Source organism: Pleurotus ostreatus (assembly GCF_014466165.1).
Source record: "Pleurotus ostreatus strain PC9 chromosome Unknown scaffold_2, whole genome shotgun sequence".
NCBI classification, from domain to species: Eukaryota; Fungi; Basidiomycota; class Agaricomycetes; order Agaricales; family Pleurotaceae; genus Pleurotus; species Pleurotus ostreatus.
In genome coordinates this window covers 2,684,733-2,703,791 of record NW_023503157.1, presented here as the reverse complement: position 1 = coordinate 2,703,791, position 19,059 = coordinate 2,684,733, and the positions used below count along the sequence as shown (strand labels likewise).

The window sequence follows — 19,059 nt, the reverse complement described above, 5'->3', positions numbered from 1 at the left end:
GTCATATTAGCGCAATTCATAGAGTTGTCATCAATATTTGTGGTGCGATGATCCCTTTACAGTATTTGTCGGACCGTTGAGAAGAGCCTTACATACTTCCTTTCTTTCCTCACGCGCGCACGCTTCTCGATTGGCCGACACGCTTCAACAATCATCTGAATGGGATATCTTGACTGATTTCCTATCTAGAGTTATCCGTAGCTCCTAGGCGTCGTATGCGAGCATGGTCGGTCTCTTCAACCTTGGTAACAAGAACTCGCCTAGCCGTCCTGCTTCCACAAGCCCTGAACCACTCGGAGCAGGCTCAAACGACTCAATTCAGCTGCTGCCGCCCCCGCCACCCTACAAAGAAGCGACGACCCCTCCCTTGGTTATGACGGAGGTCACAACGACGACAGAAGTCATTACGACCACTCGTACGACAACACACTTCTTTTCGCTGCCTCTATGGCGCAAGCGCGGAGTACCAGCATCGAGCCATGGGCCGATGTACATGAATGCGGACGAGAGCGGCAGCATGAGTAGACCCGGTACGAGCTACAGTATACCTTCAGTGGACAAAGCGCTACCCCCAACTCCACCAACTGATGAACCTTTGCCATTCCCTGCGCGACCTTCAACAGAGCATTCTTTGGTGGAAGGCATCAGCATGCCCGACGAAGAGGGACGGCCATCGTACAATTCAGGCTCGACTCACCGCCCAGCGTTGGAACCACGAAGATCGACTGCAGCGTTGGCGCATGCCGCCCTGGGTATTGGACTACCAGCGATCTTACCGCGAGTTTCCACATCGTCAAAGTCAGACGTCCACCATGTAGCCCTACCCCCCATTCCCAACCACCAACCTCGCACTAGTGTACGTCGGGCGAAGAGTTCCCATAAGGTCCGCTCTACGCGAAAACAACCCGACCTTCCATACGCTTCTGATGGCGAAACCTCCCCCGCTGTGCGGAATAGTTCTTTCACCAGCTCGTCTATCTTTCCATCTACTACAGACGTCAAGGGTAAAGGGAAGGCTCGAGCCACGGAAGAGGAAGTTCCTGTAGCTCAAACGCCGAAGACTATCTCTCGCAGACCCTCATTTTGGTCCCGCAAGAAAAGTGTGGTCAAGGAACCAACGCGTCCTGAAATGTCTATCCCAATTACTCCGCCGTCTTCATCAACATTGCCAGTACTACCTCCTTTGTCACCCTTTGTCATAGGTGGTAGTCGCTTGACTTCCTCCCCTGAACCTCAAGATGCCGTCTTCTCTGCGAGACCCAAAAGCCCTACGCGTAGACGTTCCATCTCTCTCACACCTCCGCCCTTCGAGGGACCCAGACGCGCCCGCTCACCCACCGTAGATCGTTCAAGTCGTCCCATGACCGCTGATCCCACTACTTCTCCAACTCGAGCCTCGTTCTTTATTCCTCCTGCTCCTCTCGTTGTCTCTCCCCTCCCCAGCCCTTCACTCGAATCCGAAGGTAGCTCTGTCCAACTAGAAGGACCTGCCCAGCGCCGTCCTCGGGCACAGACAAATCCACCCATCCTCCATCGTTTATCACTTAATTTATTCGCAATGTCATCATCTGCCTCGTCCCCTATCCAGCCACATTCATCTCCACTCTCAAGCAACAGACCATCTCCGCGTCCTTCCCTTGCTAAACGCCCAGTCGACATCCCGAAGCCACATCAAGACGATGAATCGCCCGAGGCATATCTCTTACGTCTACGAGCCGCTGTGAGCAAGGCCGAACTTGCTAGCATACTTGCGACAAGGTAACTTACCTCATATACGCGAGTTGCTTCGTAATCGCTGATCCTTTCACCACATAATAGTATAGAGCCGTTTCACGTTGCGGCGCTTCGGTCGTACCTAGAAGAATTCAATTTCATAGGCGACCCTCTCGACGTAGCACTTAGAAAGTTGTTAATGGATGTCAGCCTCCCTCGCGAAACGCAACAGATTGATAGAGTAATTGAGGCATTCGCATCGCGATATATGCAATGCAACCCCGATCTATATACATCTAAAGGTATTTGTTATTTTGTCTTCTCCGTGGCAATTCTCTCATTCTCCTTCAGATCACCCATACATCTTGGCTTTCAGTCTAATCATGCTACATACGGATGCGTTCAACAAATCTAATAAGCGAAAAATGACAAAGGCAGACTACATCAAGAACACGAGGCTTCCGGGTGTTCCCTCAGAAGTGCTCGATGTGAGTATCATCCTTGGTGCTCACTCGAATGAAGTCTGATCTCTTTTTAGTGCTTCTACGATAATATCGTCTTCGCACCGTTTATATTTATTGAAGATCCTGTTGATGTCAACGGCCAGCGAGGTCTAGTTCCCAATGGTAACAACAACCGACTCTCTTCGGCGAGTAGTTTGGTAACGACGACCCCTGGAGTTGCAACACCCACAAGTAAATCCAACAAAGTCGATCCTTATTATCTCATTCTTAATGTATGTCGTCCTGCAACGTCTGGCAACCCTTACTCACATCTGTACAGAATTTGCTTGGGCCTCTCCGCATTAATGCTGAATTGTATGTTCCAGCAACGAGTCCATACTCGTGTGAAGGCACTGCTGGTCCATGGGACTCGGAGGATCTTAGGCGGGCTTTTGCCCAAGCCAGTGTTCTGGAAGTCGGTGCAGGCGATCCACTTCGCCCCCATCCATTCTTCGGTCTGAGCGTAGGCAATGCTCCGGGCCCCTTACTCGGAAACATGTCAGCGTTTTCCGACGCGTTCACACCGCCCTCAGACGAAGTTTGGACACTCAAAGTAGCCAAAGTCGCGCTGCTAAACCGGAAGGATGATCTACTCCCGGGTGGCAAGAAGGCGATGAGTCGTAAATGGCGGCCATGGAGCGTCATCCTTACAGGATCGCAGCTCCTTTTCTTCCGGGACACTTCTTGGGCTACTAACTTAGTCGCGCAATTCGAAACATCGGGTGGTCAAGTCATCTTCCCGCATGCAGCTATTTTCAGGCCAGATGAGCTGTATTCTGTGAAGGACGCTATTGCTGTTTATGATAGGTCGTACACGAAGGTTAGAATCGATTACTATATAAGATCCAGCAGACTGCTAACTTCTGATTATAGCATCCAAACACTCTCAGAATTGCCATGCCAGATGCACGTCAGATCCTCTTACAGGCTGACTCGGAACAGGAACGAAACTCCTGGCTGTCACATATCAATTACGCCAGCGCCTTCAAGTCTGCTGGTATTCGTATGCGCCCTCTCGGCATGTCGACTCACGACGTTCAGCTGGCAGGAGTCGCGGCCGCCACATCCCATCTACACGACTTGCAACACCAAAGTTCAACCCCTTCGAGCGATATGCCCTTCCTCCCGAATTCCGAGAACACCGCGGTTTCATCTAGCAGGCGCCCATCCCGAAGTACAACGTTAATGAGCGAACGTTCCGACCTGGACGTGGACGTACCGAGGGCCCCTGAAGTTGAAGGCGCTGATCAACTGAAAGCTACCTTTGATCGGGTCAAAGCTGAGCTCGCATCCAAGAGCTTGGAAGAGCTTGACGTGCCAGAGTCCTCTACCGAGCAGTCCCACATCAACACCATGCATTCTCCTCCAACTGACAACAAACGAATGCTCTCTCGTTCTCAAATCATTCAGGCGAAGCTACGCGATTTAGATGCAAAGATCTCAGCTGTTCAGTCCCAACTTGACGCAGATCTCCGTCTTGTCAGAAACGTCGCCATCCTGGCTCCATTCCAAAAGGCAACCCGAGATCGCCTTGCATTGTGTTTACGGAATGTCATGACGCGTGTGATGAATGCTAGACTCGAGGTCGCGAGGTTTGATTGCCACAGGAACGTACTTGCCAATGATTTGGAAGCCGATCTCATGGATTGGCAACGGACGAAGACCGTTGCAATGAGAGCCGCTACGGACACGCTAAGAAGCAAAAAAGTACCAAGGATGACTCTTTCTCTCTACGACGACGCACCGCCAGCCTCGTCTCCAATCCCTGTTGAGAGGCATGCGAGCTCGTCGTCGACCTGTAAACCTGAATCGTCCGTATCAGAGTCCTTCCATTCTGCTATGGACTTTGGCATCGACTGGCCTTCGTTCGACCCATCCACATCAACTGATTTCCTTGGTACTTCACGGCTCTTCGACTCCCCCAGCCGCAGCAGTTCAGGCTCATTGCAGTTACTCCCCTTCCCAGACTCAGAGTCAACTAACAAGAGTCTTCCGGACCCTCCATCTCCTGCGATCAGTGATCGTAGTTCTCCCAACATTTCGTCACCACGCAGTAGCACCGATACTCATGCTCATGAAAGGTTCTACACTGCTCATGAATCTCTCGAAGAGGCTGAAGATTGGGATAAAACCAAATGCGCACAGCGAGTGTCTTTGGTTCGGCTACCATCCGATATTCGACTTTCTATGTTATTCGACAAACATCATCGCTCTGCCCGACCATCATCATGATCATGACCTGCATTTTGACGTTAACATAATTGGACATCTAATCTTATTGCATTCTACTGTGGCACCGTTGTGTTTTAGCATGCGTGTTATTGGGTAGTATCTTAATTTGCATAGAATTGTATGAGTAGGACCTCTTTCTTTAGAATGGAATTAGCCTCAACCAAATGATCGGATTGTGCCTGTCGCCAGGGTAGCGCGCCCTCGCGTAGTATAGAATACAGGTATGCGCGTCCCTGTCATGGTACTATTTCGTCTTCAAATATTCAGTTTGCTCATACTTATACCTTTTCCCCATAGTATCCATATCCAAAGACAATTGGTTTGCATGCCGCTGGAACGAGTGCACCCTCAAACACTACCCCTTGTAAGTCAATGCGTATCAGCTCTGTGGCATCGCATACTTACTTATAGCCCCAATTAGCCCTGCTGCCAGCACTGGTAGTTAATGATGGACACCCCGCAACAAACTTCTTTCCACAAGCCACGCAACAGCATCTCAATGATGCTGCGAAAGATATCATTCAGCGCTTTCAATTGGTACAGCCCTAACCCAACTCAAATCTCCACAAACGAGGCCACCGCGCTCGGTGGCTTACGAACCCCAACTTCGACCATCAACCCCAGCAACGTCTCTCTCAACTCCAACACGTTTCTACTCTCACAAACTGGCGCAGCAGACACTGACATGTTGCATCACGAAGAGATGATCCCCGAGACCGTCAATGATATGGATGCGGAGGCGAAGGCTAGGGCAGTGAAGAAGGCTAGGAAACTCAGTCGTGTCTTTGGGGATGTTCCTTCAACTGTGCTAGCGGACGAGCTCAGTTCTGGGAATGTCTTGCCTGTTAGGCCAACACCTCAGGTTACGCCAAAACGCAGGGCGTCTCTGGCATTCTTCCAGCTACCCCCAGTGCCAGAACCGTCGATGCAGCGGACGCACAGGCCCGCGACGGCTGGTTCTTCCCGGCCAACTCGGTCTCTACGCTACTTACCCATATGTGAGCACATCTTTCGCCGCGACGGTTTATGCCCAAGTCTCATGCAGCATATCAATAGCTTCCGATTCTACCTCAAGTAAAATTTCACTTGAGATGGATACATATACCGAAGAATTAGAACCCCCACCTGCGCTAACTTTGCGCCAAACGCGTCGACGCTCATTGGCTAAACTATCACGCCACCTAGGCGAGATTATTCCTCCGGAGTTGGTCTCTCCAACACGCCCTGAAGCATCGTTTCATCTGCAAGTCCCGCCTCGAAGGTGGAACGACAGCATGGGGCGCAAGAGCATGGACTCGGTCCTGCCCAATCGGAGGCCTAGCCAACAAACTGAATATCCCGGCGAATCTAATACTAACTTGAAGCGGAGTAAATCCTTGTGGACGCGCAAGCATGGGGAGACGAATGAGTCGATATTGTCTTCTGATGCCGCGTTCCACGAACGCTACAACATCAGCTTTGGGGACGAGGACGCAGTACGAGAACGTTGTCGGGCACTGAAAGTGAAACGCGTCAGGAAGATAACACAAGTAAGGAGCTTGCTGCCTTGGATTAATACTGGGCTCAACTTGGTTTAGGTTTTCGGCCAGGATCCACCACCAGAACTGATGCGTGCCATCGCCGACGAGCCTGAAAGAGCCTTCACCGGGACTGGCTACCGAGACTCCATCGCCTCGTTCTTTTCACTATCTCGGACGTATCTGAGTTCGACCACTCCGAGCTGGACGCCTAGGTCGAGGTCAACTTCGGTGACATCGACAACATCGGAGACAGGGTTTGTCACAGCCCCCGAAGACGAAGGGCGATCGCCTACACCTGATCGCAGCAGGTCGCTGAAACGGACTTCGGCTGAAGATACTTTGGATGCACGCCAAACGCCTCTGGGCCGCGCCGCGACCATATCATCTGTGTACTCTTACACCGAGCAAGCTTTCCGCGAGCGCCGCCTCCGAGCGGCGAAGTTGGCCCACTTTTTCGGCGTCAATTACCAGAACATCTCGAATTCAATAGCGCACAAATCCTCCCAGTCGACTGTGGCGGTAAATATCCAGGTTACGGCACCAAGCCGATTTTGGGGCTGGTTTGATGGGAGGAGAGAGGCCAAAGACGCGGAGATTAATGATGTGATACCCAGGCTGAGGGATTTACGCGCAGGCTAGGTCCTGTGGTTACGGTGTTGCTTGCATTTATAACTTATTTACATACAGCAATGGAAGGATTTAGTTACTTTATACACCTGGGAAGTTTGCTGAGGTGATATAGCGAATACCCGAGATGATGCCACATATCCTCGCTCATTTGCGCATGAGCAGATATACAGGATCACCCAAAACAATGCTTGTCATATGTCGAAATGAACCGGTCAACGACATTAGCAGGCCGCCGAATGATATGTAGGCAGTACTGTTTTAGAGCGGTGAGGTGAAGGTGAAGGATGTACGGATTTCCACTTACACAACTTCGCTGGTTCCGCCGTCAAATTTATAGACCTATTTGCACCGAATATCAGATCGCGGCGAAGAACTAACTGGGGACATGGCGTACCTTGCCGTACATCACATAGTCGTAATCTTCTTCAAGACCTCTCCGTCCTTTGCCATCTGGTCTCCAAACATCGAGATCTTTGTCGCCTCCATCCTCGGCACCTGTGTTTGCAGGTCCTTCTCCGCGGGCCAACGATGAAGACAAAGCAAGGGCAAAGTTCTGTTCTTCACGCAATGGAAAGAGCTCTACGTTGTAATCTAGCGTGAGGTCCATGTCGTAGTTTTTAGAATGGGCATAAAGCCGTGAGACTGCACTATTCATTAGTGAGAGTGACATGCAGCAAAGAGATTAGAGAACCTCTGTCAAATTTCTTCCCTTCTTTATCTATGGCATTGATGGTGAAGATATCGTCAAAAACGATGTTCGATGCTACCGCGGTCATCGTTGCAGGTGAACGACCTCCTGACTGCCACAGAAGCCAAAACTGATACGGTCACATGGACAGTCACGCTTTCTCTTCCATGTCACTACGATTACTTCCTGGTTCAAGGGTTCTGCAGTGCAGCCTTGCGAGAGCACAGGCGAGGCAAACCTGGCCAAAGCGATTTAAATCAACGGTTAATGTCAGCAGACCATCCGCTAGTGCTCCACGAGAGTCCCCCACGCCTCTGGCGTTCGTCTCAGCAAGCCAATGGGATCCAGCATCACAAGAAGGGTTCGTCGTTGCATAGCATGGCAGCTGCACCTGACACAAACACCCTCTTTAGTTTAAAACAACTAGCAGAACGCCTTGCTACAAAAGGCTTTGTGTGCGTTCATTGCGATATCGATCTTCCTAAGCCACATGAAGTTCGCGGAGTCCCCCAACCCTCGGAGTCTTTGATGAAGCATTTCGAGTCTGGTAATGCTGCTACTACTTTTATTTCTACATGTTCGACTAATTGCAACCTAGAATTCGTCTCTTGCTTATCTCAATCACCCTCGCCCTTCCCTCCCGTAATATTCGCCCGAGGGCCAGGCTCTTTGATTGCACAGACATTTATATCGTCCCATCGTGCAGGAGGCATGTTCCTCATCTCACCACCACCTTCCAACGCCGATGTGCCGAAGCACCTTCTTCCTACCCCTCTTCCCGAATTTGACTTTGAGATGAAATTTCCAATTGCTCTCATGGGAACTGCGGAGGAAATCGACAAATTACAACAGCATCGCGACTTAACGAAGACAGGCTACGTGGACACATACATTGTGGATGCAATCGACGAGGACGCTGTCTTGCTCAAGGCAGAAGAATGGTTAGATGAACTAAATATATAAGTAATATACATGATACGACTCGATTCAACAATGGCCTCAGCAAGTGCAACCAGTAACTAGCAACTATACAGTAGGTCCGGGTATCTATATAAATGTCATGCAATGGCGTAATTCCTATTGGCAAAGACAGGGGCATACAAAGCAAGGCAATGCCTAAAACTACCAGGCGTCGTCTTCTGTCTGCTCTTTTTTTATCTCGCGCCTCACTCCTGCCACAGTGGATAGGCCTGGAAGGACGACTTTCCATGTTGCTTTAGATGCGAGGACCCGTCGGACTTGATGTTGTATTAATTCGTGGAGTTTCGGGACGTTAGCGAGTTTTGCGCGACTCCCCATGAGCGACGTTGTCGTGAGGTCTAAAGTGAAGTCAGGAGAGACGGACAATGTGAGGACGGGGGTAGTTGATGAGGGAGGGGGCGGTGATATTACAATCTAAGAGGTTGTTAATGAGGATGACGCTAAGAGTACGAGCGCACTCACTGATGACTTGAATAGGGAAAGGGATATCGTTAGTGTTACAGGGAGTCGGGCGAAAGACGGCATGGGGTAATTGAAGAGATACGACGTCGAAAGCGACACAGAGGCAGTGTCACAATATGTTACGTCGAATTCAGTTTCCTGGCGTTGGTCTCAGTTACAGTCTAGTTACATCGAAAAGACGCGTACCGAGAGTGGGTCTAAGGACTTCTGGCGCTTGATAGCAGAGCCCGTTATCCGTGGAGCAGATACACCAAGATCAACCGAATGGACTCGAATGTGGTCCTATAAGTTCATTGAATGAGGTTGGGGTTCAAAGGGGTCACGTTCAGCGTACCAAGAAGCCGGCGGGCCGTATCTTATTGGCATATTCTTCCACTCTGCGGCGCGCAATCTCGTCGCCCTCAGGACCCGGAAGGTCGTCTCGCAGCTTTGACCGGTATACGTCGGCAATCTACGTAAAGTTTCAGATTCTCGTAACGTGAGAGTTCCGTCTGGTTATACGCACCTGTTGAAGCAGCATATTTAGCCATTCTGCGGACTCCGGGCTACTCTCTGGTACCTCCCCTTCGCTTGGGTGAGCCTTGGTCTGGCTTTTCCGAAGGGAAATGTTGTTGCTGGCGTCGACCCCCGGGTGGTATATCGAGGTTTCAAGTGGATATTCCGTCGAATCCAGAAACAGGTATTTGAGGATGAGGATAAGCAGGACCAAGATAGAGAGTTGCCCGAGAATAAGACCCTGCGTGAACGTCGGCTGCAATGAGAAAACGTAGTTCCCCGCCATTGTGCATGGACGACGTGTGGAGAGGCAACTATGTGAAGGCGGGGAGTAGGAAACGCAAAGTCGCGGCTGATATCAAGAGCACGCGCACCGAAAATCGGTATCCAGGGAAGTTGCCGCCCGAAAGATAAGATTCAAATTTCAATCGCTATCAGACAGATATCTTGAACCATGACCACCACCACCACCACCACCGACACAAAATTGCACGCCTTCGTCTCCTGGCCAAACGCACCGCTCACACGTTCCCTCGTTCTCAAGGCTCTGGAATCTTTGAACCAAAAGGTCGAAATATCGACAGCACTTCCGACTTCCTTTGACAAGCTACTGCAGTGGTCCACCTACGACGATATCGATCACGAATTGGCTCACCACCGTTCGGATACCGTTATTTCCTCTTCGTACACTATTCGAAAGGCTCTGATACGAAAGCACTTTCTCTCGCGATCCATTCACTCGTACTTGGTTAAACACACAGACTCGTCCCTCAAGCTCCATGTTCCACGTACCTGGGATCTCGAAATCTCCTTTGCTGATGAGTTGGATGAACTATGGACCGATGAGCTCTGGGATTTGGGGCAGGAACTGGATGCAGATACGGGTAAATGGTATATTCTCAAGCCTGGCATGGCCGATCGCGGAATGGGAATTCGATTATTCAACAGTAAAGATACGTTGCAACGCATCTTCGAAGGCTTCGAGGAAGCATCGGACGATGAGGTAGAGCTTGAAGAGACGGACAGCACGGCGGTGGTCACTTCGCAGCTTCGGCACTTTGTCATCCAGGTATTCAGAAATCATAATCTGGGTGCGGGCAACGTCGATCCCTTTGTTCGCAGGAGTATCTCCCCTGTCCACTGCTCCTGGATCCTCGCCAAATCCTATTGAATGGTACCTCTCCACCGAGTGAACTACAAGGGCACAAAGTCAGATTTCTTGTCCTCCCTCAGTCCTTATATAGACCGTCATTTCTGCTAGTTCCATCTCAGAGCTTATTGCGTGTGTTCCGGAGCCCTCAAAGTGTTCCTATACACTCGTATCCTCGCCCTATTCTCGTCTAAGCCATACAATTTTCCATCACTAGGAGATGAGGGAGAAACTGAAGATATGGATCTGTCCCCCCACCTAACGAACACGTCGCTACAGCTCCATACGGGCGAAGAGAGCGTTCGATTATTAGAAGAACTTAACGGATGTACGATCCTCTCTGGCTCCAAAGGAAACAGCCGTACTCTCACAGAAGGAGACATCGCCAACATCTTACAGCAGATGGCCACCGCCTTGGCCGGGACGTTCAAGGCAGCTCTCGAGAGCCCGGTTCACTTTCAGGTAGGAGCTTTTTTTTGCCCCGCATGTATATATTTTCACCTGGTCTCTCCTAGCCACTGCCAAACGCTTTTGAACTATACGGCATTGATTTCTTGGTCTCCGATCCCTCCTCGGGCGAGCTCCGAGTTCAGCTTCTTGAGATCAACGCAGAGCCAGCAATAGAACTGACGGGACCACGATTGACATGGATTCTCGAAGACTTGTTCGTCACCATCGCCAAGACGTGTATTGGGCCGTTGGTTTCAGGTGCTCCACAGAAGCAAGACGACTGGGCTGCTGGGCAGTCAAAAGGGACATTTCTAAAGTGTTTAGATCAGGGAATACGGGGGTGTTGGTAACGCATTCTAGCTGGTCTGGGTTTCGCAAGGCTCTCGCCCGCTAATAAATCAGCCAAGTGCGCGTTCCCGTCCAGCTTTGACCTTTTCTTACGTTTTGTCAAAAAATCTTGTCAAGCCCCGCTAGACAGCAAAGGGGCTGAGGAGCCTTTATCCTGTCTCTGAGTTTCCATTTTCTATTCCCATAGGTCTCATCGCTTCCAGAACTAAATCATTCTTAGCAGTGACAGCAGCACTGCCGCTGTTGGGCGCGCGTCGACTGTTCTTTTAGAACGTCAGCGTGGATATCATCCATATCGGTCACGCGAAGCTGTATACTATAAAGTCCGATTCTTTAGCTATAGGCACTGCTTCTGCGTCGATCATATCAACCCCATAACAAGATCCTCAATGTCGCTCGGTCGTCGCCCAACAAAATCAGAGGCAAGTAAGAAGGCATGGCATCGACCTATGGACTGGCCTGCCGAGGAAGACAAGACCAAGAATCTTTGTTCGAGGCACGAATCAATGAACTTGAGCAGGGGATCATTCGCAGCTTGGCCCATTAACAAAGAACTCCCGTTGGATACTCCCTTCGGCATCCTTAGAAGCGTTCGCGAGAGAGCGACATTCTGCGTGCTTTGCCGCCTCATTAGCCAGGCTGCAGAAGATGTCGTAGATGCCGATCGAGCCGATATTATTGGATGCTGGGTTAGGGATGGCCGGCTGGAAGGGAAGGAGACAACTAGCCTTAGACTGAGGGTCACATCTCCTCCGCTTGTGGATGGATATAACACCTATCAAGTCTGCGACATCGTTCCGTATGACCCCGACGGTATGATTTCCGACCTTTTCACCGGGCGCGCAATGAACAAGCAGCAAATTGACTTTACTCTGGCCTGTTCGTGGGTTCGTAAATGCGAGGAGTGGCACGGAAGGGCTTGTCGTCAGAAGGAAGCTTGGACGACTACGGCAATTGGGGTGCCCTTCATCCGGCTGTTGGACCTCAAGCAGAACTGCGTGGTGGAAATGGCTGCTCCCCCTTCATATGTCTGTTTGAGCTATGTTTGGGGATCAGCACCCGTGTTCAAAACGACGCAAGCAAATCTTGCCCAGATGAAATTGGTCAAGTCTCTCAACCGCGCAGGAAATGAGATTCCCCGATCTATCCGGGATGCCATCCGGGTCACCAAGACCCTGGGGGAACGATACCTTTGGGTTGACTCGATGTGCATTGTGCAGGACGACGATGTAGACAAGGGCCAGCAGATTTCAATGATGGGCGAAATCTACAAGCGAGCATCCTTGACACTTGTGATAGCGGGTGGGGATCATGCCAATTGTGGTATCAGCGGGATGAGCAAGGGTGGTCGTAACATCAAACAAAACATCGCTCACCTCTCCAATGACTTGTCACTAGTACAGCTCTTGGCAGATGGCAATCGGGCGGTCAACAAGGCTGCGTGGAATACTCGTGGATGGACTTATCAAGAACGTATCCTATCCCTCCGTTGCCTCTTTTTTACGGACGACACCATTTACTTCCAATGTCAGAAGGCAGCGTGGAGCGAGGACTTCAAAGCTGAGCATCCCGCGATGACCGTCTGCGCTCCAATGCTAAATATCAGGCTGTCTTTGGACGGAAATCCAGCGAAGGTCATTCCTCGGGATGAGTACAATCTTGTGACTCACAGAAGGCCATATTTCTACGAGTATTGCCGCTTGGTGAAGAACTATACTGTGCGCAAGATGTCCTACACCAGTGATCGAATCCCAGGCTTTCAAGCCGTGCTGAACACTTTCGAGCAAGTGTACGGATTGTCATTAATTCAAGGCCTGCCCGAAGAGATGTTCTACGAAAGCCTCCTCTGGCACTCCACCACTGGAAGAGTCAAGCGTGTTGAAGCTTACCCAAGTTGGTCGTGGGCAGGCTGGACGGGTGGAGTGGAGTATCCCGATCTTCAAGACTTCAATGGTCTCCCAGTGTTGAGCGAGAGGTGGCGGAGAACACGGCCAACATCTGAGATGATGATCCAGGACTTGAGCGCTCAGCGTACGCGGCCGGTTCGTACGTGCGATTACCAGAATACTGTATTGCCCGAAGGATGGAAGCCTGAGGAAATGGAAGGTGGGGATATGGTATATTTCCAGATTGATAAACCCAGCATCCTACACTCCATACCTCCTCCCGTTCGATTGGCAGAGGGCGATGCAACTATCTCTCCAGGTGGCCTCCTCATCCGCACACAAATCGCTAAATTTCGATTGACTTCCGAAGCTCGCAGCGATAGGCAGGAAGATAAGAACAAACCCCGCTTCGGGATTTTGCCAGTAAATCCGCCCGAAGCTGGACATCGAGAAACATGGATTGGAGGGATTCGTTTATCTGGGTTTTGGCATCTGAAGTATAAAGGGAACAACCCTACGCCGTTCAGGTTCATCGTCCTATCAGAGGCTTATGGATTCGGTCCCGACGAGGTTGGTCCTGATGTGGCAGGGAAAGTGGAACCGTATAGTGTAGTCAATGTTATGCTTGTCAAAAGGAAACAACCAACTTCAGCGGAGGGTCCAATAGTGGTTGAGAGAGTTGGAGTAGGACGGATGCTGAAGAGCGCTTGGAACGCGAATGGCCATGTAACGGACGTATTAATTGTATAAACATCCAATGGTAAATATCGAGACTTATGTACTCACTTGTCTACGACCGTCGCGGCGAAGATCACGAAGTTGCAGCTGAAAATTTTGGGTATAGATCAAAACCACTACGCACAAGATGATGGAGACTGCTATAAATCTAGGAGCACGACAAGTTATTAGGAAGACGTCCAAACGCGCATGTCGTCCGCGAGTTCATCCGATTCAAGGTTTGGCTGAGAGGGTGGTACTTCATCCTCGCCACGGGCAACAGGAACAATATCATCGTCTTGATGAGATTCGCCGTGCTGAGTTGAGACCGGTTCATAGCCTACGCGCTGTAATGCAATGCACGATATTCCAAGAACTCGGGAAAAGTACATGTCCGCGATCATGTCTTGGTGGAACAGGGACACATAATATGGGTCGGGAAGTGTTTGTTTCTGAATCCTGCACATATCCTGTCTCAATGTTAGCATGATCAACATCGGTCACCGTTCAGAGATACCCACTGCCTCCGATATCAAATAATCAACGGTCAAAGGTTCGAGAGGCACGATATGGCCGCAACGGTATCGGCCTAGATGTAGCCAGCCCTGTTCGGAAACCTTTTGGAATACACTCTTGACTTCACCGAGCCGCCATCCAGTTGGGTACGGGGACCAGCCTCGTCTCTTAGCCTTGGGCCCGGGGTTGTATATATGACTAGGCAAGCAGATTAACAAGCGGCGAGGGACACCTGCCGGTTTAACAACACAATGATCGTCTAGCCAGAAGGAGTCGTGGCCTGCGCTAGGGTTCTTTAAGTAGAGAGGAGATGAGAAAATATGCAATTCTTTGATCGAGCGAAGGTTGGCTCACCGGACTAATTATTTCGGGGCATGTGGGTAATGATGAGTAGTCAATAGGGTCGAGGTTACTCTCGCCAACCCAAGCAATAGGATCAAATGCAATCCGCTTTTAGGGTCAATGGTGGTTAGTCACGTAGAAAAACAACCGGGAGACATCTATACCTGTACCAAAACGTCGCGTTCGCGTTCCATGTTTTCGAGCTTTTCAAGGAGAAAAGTAGACGCCTACATATATGGTATTGGGGAGGGTGTAAAGCATTACTCAGGCACATATACCTTTCTAAGGCTTCGGTTACCCTGCTTCATATTTCGATACTTCTGAAGCAATGTGGTGTGCTCCTGCTGCAAAGATTCCTATATCAAATCCTTGTTAGCATATGCCAGAAATGATGTTCATCAACGCACAAGTGCTGTTGTTGATTCTTGCTGCTTGGTCTTGGCATTAACAAGCCGGACTCCTAGACCGTGCTGGTAGCCTCGTTAATTAAGCATCCGGCATAAATTGCGATTGCATGGACTTACATTCACTTCCTCCTGTGTCTGTTGTGCATTTAGAGCTTGCCCAAGTTGTATTGTAAGATCTTCTACCGTCTGTTGATAACTTAGTCAAGTATAGATTATCGGGTTTTACTTACATCTTGTAGAGCTGCTATTGTAGACGCGATGTCTGGCTCAAGATCTGGGTTAGTGGCGTCTTCCATTTTGACCTCGCGAGGGACCTGGCTTTCCCTAAGAGCTGCTATTTCGTCTTTGAGCTTCTCATTTTCTGCCTTCATCGCTTCCACGGCTAAATCATTTGTGGCGCTCGTAGCGCTGCTTCTGGGCGTGTGGACCATCCTCTCAGCACATCCGGGCTATACGGATATGAGAACAACAGAATTGGAAAAAATCACTTCCTGACCTCTGCAAGCTGTGCCTTGACTGACTTCAGCTCTTGCCCCAAAAGCTTGATCATCTCCTTCATCAACTCGGGGTCCGCTTGGAAATCCATGTCTGAGGTATTGAACTCGGAAGGAGAAGCTGATTTCGACGCGACAGGTCACGAGCCCGTTAAATAACAGTGCACCCAAGCAACAACAAGCACAAATAACTGGATCTTCATTACCATCATGACTTCCACCACATCGAGTATGGGGTCCCTCACGCCTTCTCGCAAACGATCTAAGTGGGAAACGAACGATGAAACTGAATCGCCCATTCATCCACAACCTTCAAAGCGGCGCGCTAAATCGAGACTGGAGGACACCAGGACACCCTCCGTTTCTTTGCCTTCTCACCCGGTATCATGGCCCTTACACAGTAGTTACGTGCCCCCAAGAACGCACCATCCACCGATCATCCCATCCCGCTCCGTTTACTCCTATGAACGCCTCAATCAGATCGAAGAAGGCTCGTATGGCATCGTCTTCCGCGCCAGGGACAAGCAAACCGGGGATATCGTTGCACTGAAGAAACTCAAACTTGATGAGGAGAAGAACGGGTTCCCCATAACTGCCCTTCGAGAGATTAACGCGCTCATGACTTGTCGCCACGATAATGTTGTTGGAATTCGTGAGGTGGTGGTTGGCGATACTCTTACGCAGTACGTAGCTAAAATCCTGTCTTCGCGGATAAATAAGCAACGTAACCGTAATATCATCATTTTTGCATATATCGAAGAGTTTTTGTTGTGATGGACTTCATTGAACACGACCTCAAATCCCTCCTCACGTTGATGCCTGCTCCATTTCTTCAGTCTGAAATCAAGACTCTCATGCTGCAACTGTTATCTGCCGTGCAGCATTGCCATAACAACTGGATTCTTCATAGAGATCTCAAGACAAGTAACCTCTTGATGAACAATCGTGGTACTATCAAAGTTGCAGATTTCGGTCTAGCGCGACGATATGGCGATCCCGTTGGCGTAGGAGGCATGACACAGCTCGTTGTCACACTCTGGTACAGGTATGTATGAACGAATGAGGAGATCTTTTCCGTTGATTGACTAGGTTTTCAGAGCACCAGAAATCTTGCTTGGAGCTAAGACGTATTCTACTGCGATAGACATGTGGTCGGTGGGGTGCATCTTCGCTGAGCTCATCTTGAAGGAGCCCTTGTTTCCGTCCAAGGGCGAACTCGAATTACTGGCCATGATCTTCAAACTGTTAGGGCCTCCGACTAGCGATTCTTGGCCCGACTACTCTTCACTCCCGCTTTCCAAGACAATAGCTCTTCCATCCCCTCAGCCACCGCAATTCAAACAGAAGTTTCCGTACTTAACAACCGCAGGCATAGACTTGATGATGAGTTTGTTGTCGTATGATCCAGAGAGTAGGATTACCGCGGAAGAGGCTTTACAACACCCATACTTCAGGTTACACCTTGGCTGTCCATGATATTCCTTCCCAGTCTGACTTTTTTGGACTGATATAGGGAATCACCGTTACCCAAGCATCCAGACCTCTTCGGTTCCTTCCCATCGGCCGCAGCTGGTGAAAAGTACGTTTCATAACAATGATGAGTGAAACGCGAGACTGACTAAGTGGCTTAAGGAAGCGAAAAGTATTTGATAGTCCTTCTGCCCCCGTAAGAGGGGGAGACTATAAGCTGTTAACAGATTTCGACGTATAAGTAATAGTGGCAATAACATATCCAAAATAGTGTCCGGTTTACAATACATAGTACAACAGGTCGGTTACCCGTAAATATACAGACAGAATCCTATGCGTTAGGCGGAAAAGACTCAGTCAAGAGTTCTCTCATCTTCTGGAATCGGGTGCGGGTTCGCTCCATCTCCCCGACCTTATCATAATATTCCTTGACTTCCTCTACCGTGAACCTGAAATCATCGGCAATATGGAGAAGGCTGCGGTCGACAATATGCATTTGGGGATTCCTGGTGAAATTGTTGTGAGTAAGTGTCTGGAAGCAACAGGTAAACGTACATTTCCCTAGGCCTCTTGGAGGGACTGGCGTCCGGGTGTTCAGCTGATGCCTTTCGCTTGGCCCACGCTGGCGGAGGAGCATTGCCTATCCTGATAGCCCACTCGGGGTCATCCTCGATATCATCCATTTCTTCCTCAGCTGGACTACGCCGGACGGGCACAGGCAATAGGTCATTCTGGATCAACAGGTTTGGCCCAGGAACAGGGACGAAATCAGCCGTGTCTATAACTCCAAGGTCGTTCGTTGGCTCCTCGTTATAGATAGCTGACGTTTCGGCTTCGGCTGAACCTTTGCGCTTGACTGCACGCTTCTTTCGGACTCTCTTCACTTTCTCAACCTGGCGCACGTAGCCATACTGACCCTGCCCACCTTGTGAGGGCTTCTTGAGTTCGACGATTGCTTGAATATGTTTGTCGAGACGGTCTGAATTCTTCTTGTAACGCTCGCGCCATGACTGCCAGGTATGCCGCTTCACCCAAGCAAATTCTGGTTCGTTGCACTGATAATCAAACGTAGGTTGAAAAAGGCTGTTGACATTTGTGTCGTTGCAAGAAACTCACCTTTTCACAGAGTTGTTGGTATAACCGGTTTCCGGTGCGTCCCCCTGTTTGTTTGAAAGGAATCTTTTCGGCTATCCATTGGCAAAGACTTTCTTCATCTTGTTCCGTAAATTGCATCCGCCTGTAGCCACAATTAGTATATGCTCGATTATCAGTGCCGAAGAAATGGGTGTACTCACTCTTCACCGGGCCGCCGTCCGCCAGGATTCTTGTATACAAGTGGTGTATATATTACGGCGTTCTTCTCGACGCATTTCTTCACCCATAGGTATGATTCGACGTATTTGTCGGGGATGCCTTCGTTGGTCTTCACAAGATGTTGGAATGCTTCCGTATTTGGATCTGCCAAGATAACGCGGGCTGATTGCATCGAACCGTTTGGATCCCCACCAGAGTGCTAATTCCGTTCGATGCGTGAATCAATCGCAAAGGGGAATGATAAGCGCAGGAACTCACCATTATCCGCTGGGCGAGAGCCGCACGCGCATTGGGATTTGCTATCATGGAATGGATGTGCATTTTGATAGGTACGCCATTCTCCACGAAGATCTGCTTGAGCAGCATGCCTGCAACTTTACAGGCCTCTACGTAGGTGTACGGCACGAAATGGCGATCCGGCCTATCGAGACTGGTCCAGCATAATCGGAGTCGCTCTGCTTCAGGCGTTCCCGGCTGTATCAGTATGTAGCCTTGGCGAGGGACTTTTGCTTCAACTCTGCCACCAAGGACCTGGCAAGATTATTTGTATTGTGAAGCGCCAAGATATACGTCTGTAGCCCATACCGTAATGGTCTCGCACAAGTCCGCCTGCACCTCTTGAGGCAGATCCTTTTGAATGAAGAACTTGATCGCTAAGCCATTGAGATCCTGGAATATTGGCTGCCAGTCGAGTATCAGTAAGATCAAAGAATCATGAAAGTGACCAAGTATGTTCACCAT

The 19,059-nt window shown here is 49.9% G+C and overlaps 10 protein-coding genes across 10 annotated transcripts; 6 read left to right on the top strand and 4 right to left on the bottom strand.

Moving 5' to 3' along the window:
- Positions 1–223: 223 nt before the first annotated feature.
- On the top strand, positions 224–4,448 carry PC9H_003814 (uncharacterized protein; the record flags this gene model as incomplete). Its single annotated transcript, XM_036773406.1, has 6 exons — positions 224–1,758; positions 1,819–2,015; positions 2,065–2,201; positions 2,252–2,449; positions 2,497–3,036; positions 3,090–4,448. 6 exons carry the CDS (start codon positions 224–226, stop codon positions 4,446–4,448), a joined length of 3,966 nt encoding a protein of 1,321 aa, XP_036634879.1.
- Positions 4,449–4,947: 499 nt separating this feature from the next.
- Positions 4,948–6,607, top strand: PC9H_003813 (uncharacterized protein; the record flags this gene model as incomplete). Its single annotated transcript, XM_036773405.1, has 3 exons — positions 4,948–5,446; positions 5,505–5,977; positions 6,026–6,607. The coding sequence occupies 3 exons, from the start codon at positions 4,948–4,950 to the stop codon at positions 6,605–6,607; spliced, it is 1,554 nt and encodes a 517-aa protein (XP_036634878.1).
- Positions 6,608–6,742: 135 nt separating this feature from the next.
- On the bottom strand, positions 6,743–7,374 carry RPB8 (DNA-directed RNA polymerases I, II, and III subunit RPABC3; the record flags this gene model as incomplete). Its single annotated transcript, XM_036773404.1, has 4 exons — positions 6,743–6,851; positions 6,903–6,937; positions 6,993–7,240; positions 7,290–7,374. 4 exons carry the CDS (start codon positions 7,372–7,374, stop codon positions 6,743–6,745), a joined length of 477 nt encoding a protein of 158 aa, XP_036634877.1.
- A 179-nt stretch (positions 7,375–7,553) lies between these two features.
- PC9H_003811 (uncharacterized protein) lies at positions 7,554–8,249 on the top strand (the record flags this gene model as incomplete). Its single annotated transcript, XM_036773403.1, has 2 exons — positions 7,554–7,833; positions 7,885–8,249. 2 exons carry the CDS (start codon positions 7,554–7,556, stop codon positions 8,247–8,249), a joined length of 645 nt encoding a protein of 214 aa, XP_036634876.1.
- Positions 8,250–8,408: 159 nt separating this feature from the next.
- MMM1 (ERMES complex subunit mmm1) lies at positions 8,409–9,510 on the bottom strand (the record flags this gene model as incomplete). Its single annotated transcript, XM_036773402.1, has 5 exons — positions 8,409–8,681; positions 8,730–8,867; positions 8,916–9,011; positions 9,064–9,180; positions 9,235–9,510. 5 exons carry the CDS (start codon positions 9,508–9,510, stop codon positions 8,409–8,411), a joined length of 900 nt encoding a protein of 299 aa, XP_036634875.1.
- Positions 9,511–9,678: 168 nt separating this feature from the next.
- PC9H_003809 (uncharacterized protein) lies at positions 9,679–11,174 on the top strand (the record flags this gene model as incomplete). Its single annotated transcript, XM_036773401.1, has 4 exons — positions 9,679–10,293; positions 10,347–10,433; positions 10,486–10,836; positions 10,890–11,174. The coding sequence occupies 4 exons, from the start codon at positions 9,679–9,681 to the stop codon at positions 11,172–11,174; spliced, it is 1,338 nt and encodes a 445-aa protein (XP_036634874.1).
- A 387-nt stretch (positions 11,175–11,561) lies between these two features.
- On the top strand, positions 11,562–13,808 carry PC9H_003808 (uncharacterized protein; the record flags this gene model as incomplete). The annotated part of the gene is made up of 1 exon (XM_036773400.1): positions 11,562–13,808. The coding sequence occupies one exon, from the start codon at positions 11,562–11,564 to the stop codon at positions 13,806–13,808; it is 2,247 nt and encodes a 748-aa protein (XP_036634873.1).
- Positions 13,809–13,963: 155 nt separating this feature from the next.
- PC9H_003807 (uncharacterized protein) lies at positions 13,964–15,626 on the bottom strand (the record flags this gene model as incomplete). The annotated part of the gene is made up of 9 exons (XM_036773399.1): positions 13,964–14,245; positions 14,297–14,584; positions 14,646–14,741; positions 14,798–14,860; positions 14,912–14,989; positions 15,041–15,103; positions 15,158–15,226; positions 15,271–15,489; positions 15,537–15,626. 9 exons carry the CDS (start codon positions 15,624–15,626, stop codon positions 13,964–13,966), a joined length of 1,248 nt encoding a protein of 415 aa, XP_036634872.1.
- A 118-nt stretch (positions 15,627–15,744) lies between these two features.
- PC9H_003806 (uncharacterized protein) lies at positions 15,745–17,245 on the top strand (the record flags this gene model as incomplete). Its single annotated transcript, XM_036773398.1, has 5 exons — positions 15,745–16,217; positions 16,295–16,579; positions 16,632–16,988; positions 17,048–17,113; positions 17,167–17,245. 5 exons carry the CDS (start codon positions 15,745–15,747, stop codon positions 17,243–17,245), a joined length of 1,260 nt encoding a protein of 419 aa, XP_036634871.1.
- Positions 17,246–17,335: 90 nt separating this feature from the next.
- PC9H_003805 (uncharacterized protein) lies at positions 17,336–19,059 on the bottom strand (the record flags this gene model as incomplete). Its single annotated transcript, XM_036773397.1, has 6 exons — positions 17,336–17,510; positions 17,560–18,059; positions 18,121–18,241; positions 18,300–18,517; positions 18,577–18,849; positions 18,904–19,059. 6 exons carry the CDS (start codon positions 19,057–19,059, stop codon positions 17,336–17,338), a joined length of 1,443 nt encoding a protein of 480 aa, XP_036634870.1.